This window comes from Saccopteryx leptura, chromosome 8, assembly GCF_036850995.1.
Source record: "Saccopteryx leptura isolate mSacLep1 chromosome 8, mSacLep1_pri_phased_curated, whole genome shotgun sequence".
Lineage (NCBI taxonomy): Eukaryota > Metazoa > Chordata > Mammalia > Chiroptera > Emballonuridae > Saccopteryx > Saccopteryx leptura.
Genome location: NC_089510.1, coordinates 28,345,149 through 28,357,767, shown reverse-complemented (window position 1 = coordinate 28,357,767; position 12,619 = coordinate 28,345,149). Strand labels below are relative to the sequence as shown.

General features: G+C 35.5%; 1 protein-coding gene across 6 annotated transcripts in view; it reads left to right on the top strand.

Annotated features, from left to right (window-relative positions):
- ADGRG7 (adhesion G protein-coupled receptor G7) overlaps positions 1-12,619 on the top strand; it is an 80,064-nt gene that overhangs the window by 52,664 nt on the left and 14,781 nt on the right. For all 6 annotated transcript variants that reach the window (XM_066347163.1, XM_066347161.1, XM_066347164.1 and 3 more), the window contains one exon: positions 5,132-5,284. In XM_066347163.1, the coding sequence (XP_066203260.1) occupies positions 5,132-5,284 (153 nt within the window). The remainder of the gene's footprint in view (positions 1-5,131; positions 5,285-12,619) is intronic.

Sequence of the window (12,619 nt, the reverse complement as noted above, 5' to 3'; positions counted from 1 at the left end):
AAGTACCTAAAATGTATGATGTTTGCTTTTTATGTGGAGAAGAAAAGAAGAAAGCTGAACTGAACTTTTCATGAGTATTTCTGCTACCGAGTGACACTGTTCTTTAACTGATCCCCTCTTCTCATTCTATGATCCAACCATTCTTATCCCCAGATTTCACCTTAAGACCCAAACCAAGTCAAATCAAAATAAAACTTTTGGAAATGTACAAGTACACCCAAAGGAAGGTGGTGGTGTTAGGAGGCTCACTTATTTCCCAGGGTAACCGTTCCTAGCTATATACATAGAATAAGAGGATACTTGTCTGGTTTGATTTTAGGTGACATATACTTCTGGGATTATTTTCTCTGTTTAATTAGGGGTATGTATCTTTTAATGAATTTTAAAATTTGAATTTCACACTTAAAGATGAGGATAAGACACAAATATCTCACAGGAGAGGTAATTCAATTTAAATTGCATTATTAATTTCCTACTCTAAATTAGGCACAGGGCTAGACCTACCACTATAAAAGCCTTTAGGAGAAAGAAGCCTACTGTCTTAAATTTATTCACACTGAGCTCTAAATAATTGAGAGCTGATTCCTTCCTGATTTTCTCCTGAATACAGTATTAAATGTTAGGGAGGACACTAGGTGACTGATAAGAGAAGTTGGGAAGAGAAGAAAGGATGTGGAACATCTGCCTCCTCTTGAACCCTTATCCCCCATTTCCACCCTATACCCAGGCATCAAGGGTCATATCCCTTCATGATTTATTTAGAAAGAAGAGGGGCTTTTTTTGTTGTTGTTTTTCTGAGTTATCTTCCCAGTAGTTGAGCCTGAATATCCCATGCTCTTCTCTCACTGCTCCCTGCTCTTCTAGTGATACCTAAAACCCCTAACCCAGTTCTCCTGGTACTGCTATCTCTGCAAGAAGGACCCAATTCAGGGGTTAGTGCAGGGCGGACCACATTCCTCTTTAATACTCTATCCCTCAATTCTCTGTACCATCATCACATAGGCTGTTTTTAGACTTTTCTGTAGGGTTGAGGTAATGATGAGAAATTATAATGCTAAAAGAAAAAATTATTCAAATGTATGCTTTATATGATAAAGCTGTCTTCATGATGTACCTCATGGCAAAATCACCAAGGAGTTAAACACTTCATCCAAAATCCACTTAGGATGATGCTCTCCAGACCTCAGATCCATAGTTATTTGTTAGTTTAATCTCAACTGTATGTCTCTCCATTCCCAACTCTAGAAATCTTGTTCCATATCTGCAAGGGTTAGTCTCACTGTAGGATCCATCTCTCTCCTCAACAGTCTATTTCTCAAGATCCAAGTTATTAAATTAAAAATAACAAAGGGAGAGGCTGTTATGAGAACAAATTCAGCATCACTGTCTGTTCAAGTAGTAAACTGGATAGAGGGGGTAAGATGGAGTCCCCTCATAGTGCACACTTACTAATGACCATGAGTATCCAGGCCTGTTTCTCTTCTTGGTTTCCCCACCGGTATCAGGTAATTGAGGAATCTCACAGACATTGGTACACACACACACACACACACACACACACACACACACACACACACACACAGTCTATAGTCCAAATAGTAGTTCTCAGAAATTGTATCATCTAAAGTTTAAACAACTCAAGAGTACTTGTCTACTTGTTTAATAATTTGTAAGTCTCCTTTATCCAGTAGAGTTGGATTATTCATTTTCTTTCTTGATCTTTTATTCCCTTTTTAAACAGTGTTTCTTCAGGCTGCCTAGTTAAGAACTGTGTTCATCTTTTTCATTTAAAACTATTGATGGCCACTAGCTTAGTCACTGGAGAAGATTCTCGAGATTTGAAAGTACTTCCCATCAGGATTTCATTAAATTCTTACCCAAGTGCCTTCATTTCTTTTGTGTAGGAAATTGTAAGATGAAGGATGACAGGAGTTGTTCTTCAGTTGCAGGTGAAGGGAAAGCGAAGCCAGAAGTCCAGAAGATAAATTTGCTCTATGTCACCATTTTATTTATTTTTTTTTGTTTTTTGTTTGTTTGGTTTTTTTTGCATTTTTCTGAAGTTGGAAACGAGGAGGCAGTCAGACAGACTCCCGCATGCACCCGACCAGAATCCACCCGGCATGCCCACCACGGGGTGATGCTCTTCCCATCTGGGGCATCGCTCTGCCGCAATCAGAGCCATTCCAGCGCCTGAGGCAGAGGCCACAGAGCCATCCTCAGCACCCGGGCAAACTTTTGCTCCAATGGAGCCTTGGCTGCGGGAGGGGAAGAGAGAGACAAAGAGGAAGGAGAGGGGGAGGGGTGGAGAAGCAGATGGGCGCTTCTCCTGTGTGCCCTGACTGGAATCAAACCCGGGACTCCTGCACGCCAGGGCGATGCTCCGCTACTGAGCCAACTGGCCAGGGCCACCATTTTATTTAAGGATAAACCTATTCTATGTAATGATAGGTTGGAGACCTATCATTAATTACAGAGACCTAAACATCATTCTAATTTCCTTGTAGGACATTCAGATTAGAAATGTGATTTATAATAATTTAAATTATAACAAAAGTCCAAGCAAAACATTTTAGAAATGCCTTAACATGTATAATAACAGTATTTTACCTACAGGGGAAAGAAAACATACATTATTGAATGCCAAATGTATACCAGAGCTCCTCACATTAATCAAATGCCATCTGACACTTCGACTTAGTTGTCTAATAGGACATCTCCTGGTCTTCCCTCCCAAACCCACTCTTTCCATCATCTTCCCATCTCAGTTAATGGTAATTCCATTCCTCTAGGTACTCAGGCCAAAGACTTTGAAGTCACCCTTAATTCTCCTACATCTCATATCTAACCTATCCATAAATCATTTTGCTTTACTTTTAAATATGTCTGGGCCTTACTATTTCTTTTTTATTGAATTTATTAGGGTAACATTGGTTAATAAAATTATATAAGTTTCAGGTGTACAATTCTATAATATATCATCTGTTTATCGCACTGTGTGTTCACTACATCAAGTCAAGTCTCCTAACATCACCATTTGTCCCTCCTGTACCCTCTTCTACCTAACCCCCCTTCTGGTAATCAACATGCTGAACTCTGTGTCTACGCGTTTGTTTGTTTGTTTGTGTCCTTAATCCCCTTAACTTTCTCACCCTGCCCTTCCAACCACCTCCCCTCTGACAGCGGTCAGTCTATACTCCATCTATGAGTCTATTTCTATTTTGTTTGTTAGTTTATTTTGTTCATTAGATTCCATATTTGAGTGAATTCATACAGTACTTGTCTTTCTCTTACTGGCTTATTTCACTTAGCATAATGGTCTCCAGGTCCATCTATGCTGTTGTGAAGGGTAAGATTTTCTTCTTCTTTTTTTCTTTTTTTTTTTTTTATAGCCAGCTAGTTCATTGTATAAATGTACCACAGCTTTGTTATCCACTCATCTACTGATGGAGATCTGGGCTTCCAAATCTTAGCTATTGTAAATAATGCTGCAATGAACATAAAGGTGCATGGATTCTTTCAAATTAGTTGGAACTAGATTATTTCATAACATCTATTCTGCTGGTCCAGGCCACCAGATTATTGCAATAATCTAGCGAATTTCTTATTTTTGTATGGGCTTTTCTCTGATGTTTGCATGTAGCTAGTATAATACTTTTCAAACTTAAAGACATTATATCAAGTTTCTCCTTCTTGCCAAGAGTACATACAATCACCTATAAAGCACTGACATAATTTACATCTTGTTACTAATTGCATTTGCATACTCTATTCTGGTCACTCTAGCTTCTTTGCTATTTCATAAACTCTCAACTCAGGGCCTTTGCACTTGCTGTTTTCTCTGCCTGGAATCCCCTTCCCCCTCATCGACTTCAGATCCTTCCTCAAATATCACTTCTTTTCTATAAGGCTTTTCTTGACCATTGTATTAAAATGAATCCCTGCACACATACATAGTAATACATACCTTTGTTACCTGTTTTATATTCCTCCACAGCACTTGTCACTATATATATATATATATATAATTTGTTAGTTTTATCTATTTCTCTGTGCTGAAATAAATTCACTAAAGAAGGAATTTGGTTTGTTTGTTTTTTTGTTCACTGATAATATCTTGGTCTCTGTCACATAGCATACTCTATAAGTACTTATTAAATGAATCAATTAATTCTCACAGCAATGCCAGGAAATGATTACTACATTTCACATTTGAGAAAGAAACACCACCAAACCACCACCACAGATAGCAACAACAAAACAAAACAAAAACTGATGCAATGAGTTTAAATTCTCAAATATTTTTAAACGTTAAACTTTAAAAACTGTCAATTAATAAGATACTGTTTAAATAATTTATAGTATAACAAAATAGTGTAATAATATATAACTCTAACAAATAACGAGGACTATCGTTTTATTTTGATGTTGAATGATCTCCAAGATATGTTGTTAAGTAATGTATAGAAGTATCATATGTTATCATTTGTTTAAACATCAGGAAAAAAATGTATATTTGTTGGTGTATGCAAAGCCTAAATCTAGAAGAATACATAAGAAACATTGATTACCGCAGTAGATAGAAACGTAGTGACTATGGATAATTGTAGGAGGGGACCTTATCTCTCTATGAATGTTTGCACTATTTAAATTGTGAGTCATATAGATTGCTACACATTCAAAAATAAATTAATACAATAGCTTACTTAAAGAGAGATACCTAGTAGATAACAGAGACTGATATTTAAAGTTGGGACCACCTGACTCATAAACCCATTTTCTTTCCACTAACCCATACCGTCCCATTGAGGAACACAGCAGAACCATTTCATTTTTCTTTTTTTTTTCTTTTTTTTATCTTATAATAATTTTATTTTTTTAATGGGGTGACATCAATAAATCAGGATACATATATTCAAAGATAACAAGTCCAGATTATCTTGTCATTCAATTATGTTGCATACCCATCATTTCATTTTTCTAATAAGTTAAATTCTTGAAAGTCATCTCAAATCTATAGGATGCAAAGGGATATTCTCTTTCAGTGGAGTGAACGTCAATAATAATAATAGTACAAAGAACCTGTATGTATACGTTTCTTAGTTTTCTGAAATTATTTCTTTTCTCTCCACAGCTGTTGGCTGGCAGGTCGAGAAAAGGGTGCTATGGAAAGTCCATTGGTGTGGTCATTCATTCTACCTGTGACCATTATACTCATCAGCAATGTTGTTCTATTTATTATTATTACAGTCAAGGTGCTGTGGAAGAATAACCAAAACCTGACAAGGTAAGATTCCCAGTAAATAGGAATCTGCCAGGCATGACCCATCATGCACATGATGCAGCACCGTAACACACCTACACTTCCTAGAAGAGTCTTCAGATTCTGGGACAATGGTAGGGACATGTGGTTTGCAGGACAGATTTTCTATACTGCTAACAAAAATTAGGGGATATTTTATCTCTTCATATTCATTTTGAAATATCCCTTAATTTTTGTGAGCAATATATTAAACTTTGCCTCAGAAAGTAGATCCTTTCATCTTCCCACATCAGCAGTACAGTGTGGATTTGCTGTATTACACGACACATGTTAGCGCTATATGAGCCCAACTAAAAAACTCAACCCAGTTTTTCTCAGATATTCAATAAATCAGATTTATTTATTTATTTATTTATTTATTTATTTATTTATTTATTTATTTATTTTACAGAGACAGAGAATCAGAGAGAGGGATAGATAGGAACAGACAGACAGGAACAGAGAGAGATGAGAAGCATCAATCATCAGTTTTTCATTGTGACACCTTAGTTGTTCATTGATTGCTTTCTCATATGTGCCTTGACCGTGGGGCTACAGCAGACCGAGTAACCCCTTGCTTGAGCCAGCGACCTTGGGTCCAAGCTTGTGAACGTTTTTGCTCAAGCCAGATGAGCCCGCACTCAAGCTGGTGACCTCTGGGTCTTGAACCTGGGTCCTCTGCATCCCAGTCCAATGCTCTATTCACTGTGCTACCGCCTGGTCAGGCTCAATAAATCAGATTTTAATAAGGAAATGAGAAAGTTGTGAATAGATGCTGGTAACTTTATTTTCATTTTATAAACTAGTCGCTGTAGGCTATGTTTCACATGTGTTGCTTGAATCATATAATGGATTTATATTCTTAATTATATATAAACATATACTAGGAAGTTTTCACTTAAAAATTTTTTTTTTCATGAAATAAATGGAACATCTGGCAACATTAAACTTACATTCTCTGCAGATGAGCATGTAGTCTCTGGTATATCAGTTCCCATGTGGCCTGTTTCTTTTATATAACCTTTCTGACCCCGATAAGCATTTTCATTGTCATCTCTGATATACAGAAAAAGCTTTCAGTTAAAGAAAAAACAGAAACTATTTAATATATACACCCTCCCCATCCCCCATCTCTCACAGTACAAATTGGTTAAAATACAGTGCTAATGAGGCTATGAATTCAGACTCTATTTAGTTTAAGTAGACTTACTATAAGCACATCTGTGAGCTTTGCTGGTCATCAAATGAGTCCATTTGGTATGAACAGATGGATGAAAACAACTGTATCAGTAGGAAAATAATCTTAAATATATGATATACCGATCAAGAATAGTATCGTCTTTCCAATATATGAGTGATAGTCCATTTCAGGAGAAATATGCAGCAAGATTATCAGTGGTAATCATTCAAACCTATGTTTTATTAGAAATGTAGAAAAAACTCAGTGAACTCTTCTCAGCCTAACTGCAAATTAGGTTATATATTTTTTTATACAAACCAATATAATTTTGGCCTTAAATATCAACCAAATTTATATTTCTAAATTTTGGCTGATAGCTCATGGTTCTTAAATTGGCTTAGTTATAATGAAAAGCAGGTTGCAATTTAATTGTTTAACAAGTTTTCCTTCATTTTAACAATATTTATCTTTTAAAAAAAATTTATTCAGAAAATTATATTTAACAGGGTGACATTGATCAATAAGTGTACATAGGTTTCAGGTAAACATTTCTATAGTATTTGAACTATTGATTATGTTGTATACCCATCACCCAAAGTCAAATCATTTTCCATCACCTTATATTTGTTCTTCTTTACAGCATTCTCCCCACCCTTCCTCCCATCTCCCTCCTCTACATCCCCCTCCCCATGGTAACCACTTCATGTTTATCTATGTCTATGAGTCTCAGTTTTATATTCCACCTTTATGTGAAATCATATAGTTCTTAGCTTTTTCTGATTTACTTATTTCACTCAGTATAGTGTTCTCAAGGTCCATCTATGTAGTCGTAAATGGCAACAGGTCATTATTTCTTATGACTGAGTACTATTCATTTGTATATATGTACCACATCTTTATCCAATCCTCTACTGGGAAACACTTTGGTTGTTTCCATGTTTTGGCCACTGTGAATAATGAAGTGATGTACATTGGAGTGCATGTGTTTTTGAGTTTTGGGCATAGATAACCAGTAGTGGCATTGCTGGGTGATATGGTAGTTCTATTCTTAATTTTTTGAGGAACTTCAATACTTTCTTCAACGATGGTTGTACTATATAATTTGCATTCCCACCTGCAGTGAATGAGGGTTCCTTTTTTTCCACAGCCTCTCCAACACTTGTTATTACCTGTCCTGTTGATAATAGCCAATCTAACAGGTGTGAGGTGATATCTCATTGTAGTTTTGATTTGCATTTCTCTAATAGTTAGCGAAGATGAGCATCTTTTCATTATCTGTTGGCCATTTGTATTATCTGTTGGAAGAAGTGTCTATTCAGGTCCTCTCCCCGTTTTTTAATTGATAGTTTGCTTGTTTGTTGCTAAGCTTTGTGAGATTTTTTTATATATTTTGGATATTAACCCCTTATCAGAACTGTTGTTTGTAAATATCACCTCCCATTTGGCTGGCTGTCCTTTTGTTTTATCGTCAGTTTCTTTTGCTGTGCAGAAGCTTTTTAGTTTGATATAGTTCTATTCATTTATTGTTGCCTTTACTTCCCTTGCCTTTGGAGTCAAATTCATAAATTATTCTCTATGACCAAGGTCCATGAGCTAAGTACCTATGTTTTCTTCTATGTTATTTATTGTTTCAGATCTTATATTTAGGTCTTTGATCCATTTTGAATTAATTTTTGTGCAGGGGGACAAACTGTAGTAAAGTTTCATTCTTTTGTATGTGGCTTTCCAATTTTCCCAGCACCATTTATTAAAGAGACTTTCTTTTCTCCATTGTGTGTTTTTTGGCTCCTGTGTCGAAGATGATTTGTCCATATATATGGTTTTATTTTTTGGCTCTCGATTCTGTTCCATTGGTCTGTATGTCTGTTTTTCTGCCAATACCATGCTGTTTTGATTATTGTGGCTCAATACTATAATTTGAAGTCAGGTGGTATTATACCTCTGGCTTCATTCTTTTTCCTCAAGTTTGATTTGGATATTCAGGGTTTTCTATGGTTACATACAAACCTGATAATTTTTTGTTTATTTTTTTAAGAAACAACATTGGCAATTTGAAGGGAATTGTATTAAATTTGTGTGTTGCTTTGGGTAATATGACCATTTTAAATATGTTGATTTTCTAATCCATGAACATGGAATACTCTTCCATTTCATGTGTCTTTTTCAATTTCTTTCAATAATGTTTTGTAGTTTTTTTAAATTGATTTTAATTTATTGTGTTTACATAGATTCTAGTGTTGCTACAAATGCATCCCCCTCCCCTGTATTCCCCTCAACATCTCCCTTGCCCCTCTTCTCATAGCGCCCTCACCCTTCCCTTCAGGTTGATCCCATCCCATCATTCCCTTTCCCACTGTCCTCTTTTCCTCTGGTCCCTTCGATCTCTCCTCTGTGTCAATTCCATTCCTCAGTTCACATTGTTCATTGGATTCCTCAAATGAGTGAGGTCATATGATATTTTTCTTTTTCTGCCTGGCTTATTTCACTTAACATAATAGTTTCCAGGTCCATCCATGTTGTTGTAAAAGGTAAGATTTCCTTCTTTTTCATGGCCCCATAGTATTCCATTGTATATATGTACCATAGCTTTTAAATCCACTCGTTCACTGACAGACACTTGGGCTGTTTCCAGATCTTTGCTATTGTGAACAATGCTGTCCTAAACATGGGAGTGCATTTCTCCTTTTGAAACAGTGCTATGGTGTTCTTGGGGTATATTCCTAAAAGTGGGATAGCTGGGTCAAAAGGCAGTTCAATTTTTAATTTTTTGAGGAATCTCCATACTGTTTTCCACAGTGGCTGCATCAGTCTGCATTCCCACCAGCAGTGCAGAAGGGTTCCCTTTTCGCCACATCCTCACCAGCACTTATTCTGTGTTGTTTTGTTGATGAACACCATTCTGACTAGTGTGATCTCATTGTGGTTTTAATTTGCATTTCTCTAATGATTAGTGATGTTGAGCACTTTTTCATATGCCTATTGGCCATCTGTATGTCCTCTTTGGAGAAGTGTCTGTTCATTTCTTTTGCCCATATTTTGATTGGATTTTTTATCTTCCTGGTGTTGAGTTTTACAAGTTCTTTATACATTTTGGTTATTGACCCCTTATTAGACATATTGTCGAATATGTTCTCCGATTGTGTAGTTTGTCTTTTTATTCTGTTCTTATTGTCTTTAGCTGTGTAAAAGCTTTGTAGTTTGATGTAGTCTCATTTGTTTATCCTGTCTTTTATTTCCCTTGTCTGTGGAGATAAATCGGCAAATATATTGCTCCGAGAGATGTTAGTGAGCTTACTGCCTATGTTTTCTTCTAAGATGCTTATGGTTTCATGGATTACATTTAGTCTTTTATTCATTTTGAGTTTGTTTTTGTGGATGGTGTAAGTAGGTGGTCTAGTTTTATTTTTTTGTAGGTAGTAGTCCAATTTTCCCAACACCATTTGTTGAAGAGGCTGTCTTTACTCCATTGTATGCTCTTACTTCTTTTGTCAAATATCAGTTGTCCATAAAGGTCTGGGTTTATTTCTGGGTTCTCTGTTCTGTTCCATTGTTCTATATGCCTGTTCTTATGCCAGTACCAAGCTGTTTTGAGTACAAGGGCCATGTAGTATAACTTGATATCAGGAAGTGTGATGCCTCCCACTTTATTCTTTCTTTTCAAGATTGCTGACACTATTCATGTTCTTTTTTGGTTCCATATAAATTTTTGAAATATTTGTTCTATATCTTTGAAGTATGTCATCAGTATTTTAATTGGTATTGACTTGAATTTATAAATTGCTTTGGGTAATATAGACATTTTAATGATATTTATTCTTCCTAACCATGACTACAGTATATGCTTCCACTTGTTTGTATCTTCCTTGATTTCTTTTATCAATGTTTAATAATTTTCCAAGTACAAGTCTTTAATCTCCTTGGTTATATTGATTCTGAAGAACTTTATTTTTTTGTTTGCAATATTGAAGGGGATTATTTTCTTAATTTCTTTTTCTGACAGTCCATTGTTGGTGTTTAAAAATGTCTCTGATTTCTGAGTATTAATTTTATATCCTGACACCTTGCTGAATTCATTTATCAGGTCCAGTAGTTTTTTGACTGAGACTTTAGGTTTTTCTATATACAATATCATATCTACAAATAACAATAGTTTTACTTCTTCTTTTCCAATTTGGATGCCTTTTATTTCTTCTTCTTGTCTGATTGCTGTGGCTAGGACTTCCAGAACTATGTTGAATAAGAGTAGTGAAAGGGTCATCCCTGCCTTTTTCCTGATCTTATGAGGATTGCTTTTAATTTTTGCCCATTGAGTATGATGTTGGCTGTGGGTTTGTCATAGATGGCCTTTATCATGTTGAGGTATGTTTCCTGTATTCCCACTTTGCTGAGAGTTTTGATCATGAATGGGGTGCCGGATTTTATCAAATGCTTTTTCTGCATCTGTTGAAATGATCATGTGGTTTTTCTCCTTCCTTTTGTTTATGTGATGAATCACATAGATTGATTTGTGAATATTGTACCAGCCTTACCTCCCAAGTATAAATCCCACTTGATCATGGTGTATGAATTTTTTTTCATATATTGCTGGATCTAGTTTGCTAATATTTTGTTGAAAATTTTAGCATCTAAATTCATCAGAGATATTGGCCTATAATTTTCTTTCTTTGTATTGTCTTTGCCTGGTTTTGGAATCAGTATAATGCTCACCTCATAAAAGGAGCTTGGAAGTCTTCCTTCCTCTTGAATTTTTTGAAATAGTTTGAGAAGGATAGGAGTTAGTTCTTTGAATATTTGGTAGAATTCACCAGTGAAGGCATCTGGTCCTGGGCTTTTCTTTATTGGGAGCATTTTGATAACTGTTTCGATCTCATTTGTTGTAATTGGTCTATTTAGGTTTTCTGATTCTTCCTGATTGATTTTTAAAAGATTATATATTTCCAGAAATTTGTCCATTTCATCTAGGTTGTCTAGTTTTTTGGCATACAGTTCTTCATAGTATTTTCTTACAATCCTTTGTATTTCTGTTGTATCAGTTGTTATTTCTCCACTCTCATTTTGAATTTTATTTATTTGAGTCCTCTCTCTTTTTTTCTCGGTGAGTCTGGCTAAAGGTTCATTGATCTTGTTTATCTTTTCAAAGAACCAGCTGCTGGCTTTATTGATTCTCTGTATTGTTTCTTTAGCCTCTATGTCATTTATTTCTGCTCTGATCTTTATTATTTTTTTCCTTCTAGTACCTCTGGGCTTTACTTGCTGTTCTTTTTCTAGTTCTTTTAGATGCAGGGTCAAGTTGTTTATTTGAGCTTTTTTTTAGCTTCTTAAGGGGTGCCTGTAATGCTGTGAACTTCCCTCTCAGGACTGCTTTTGCTGTGTCCCATAAATTTTGAGTTGTTTTATGCTCATTATCATTTGTTTCTAAGAATTTTTAAATTTCTTCTTTGATCTCATTGTTAATCCATTTGTTATTTAATAACATGCTATTTAGTTTCCAAGTGTTTGAGTATTTTTCAGTTTTTCTGTTGTGGTTGATTTCTAATTTCATGCCATTGTGATCAGAGAAAGTGCTCGATATGATTTCAATCTTCTTAAATTTGATAAGACCGCTTTTGTGCCCTAACATGTGGTCTATCCTAGAGAATGTACCCTGAGCACTTGAAAAGAATGTATATTCTGCTGCTTTAGGGTGAAAGTTTCTGAAGATATCTATTAAATCGAGGTGATCTATTGCGGCCTTTAAGTCTGCTGTCTCTTTGTTAATTTTCTTTCTTGAGGATCTGTCTAGTGATGTTAGTGGGGTATTGAAATCCCATACTATTATAGTATTGCTGTTGATCTTGCCCTTTATATCCATCAAAGTCTGCTTTATATATTTAGGTGCTCGTATATTAGCTGCGTATTTATAATGGTTATATCTTCCTGTTGGATTGCTCCCTTCATCATTATGTAGTGACCTTCTTTATCTCTTACTATAGCTTTTGTTTTAAAGTCCATTTTGTCTGATATAAGTATTGCCACCCCAGCTTTTTTTCATTTCCATTTGGATGAAATATTTTTTCCATCCTTTTACCTCAGTCTATGTGCATCTTTTATTTTGAGGTGTTTCTCTTGTAGACAGCATATGTATGGGTCCTGTTTTCTTA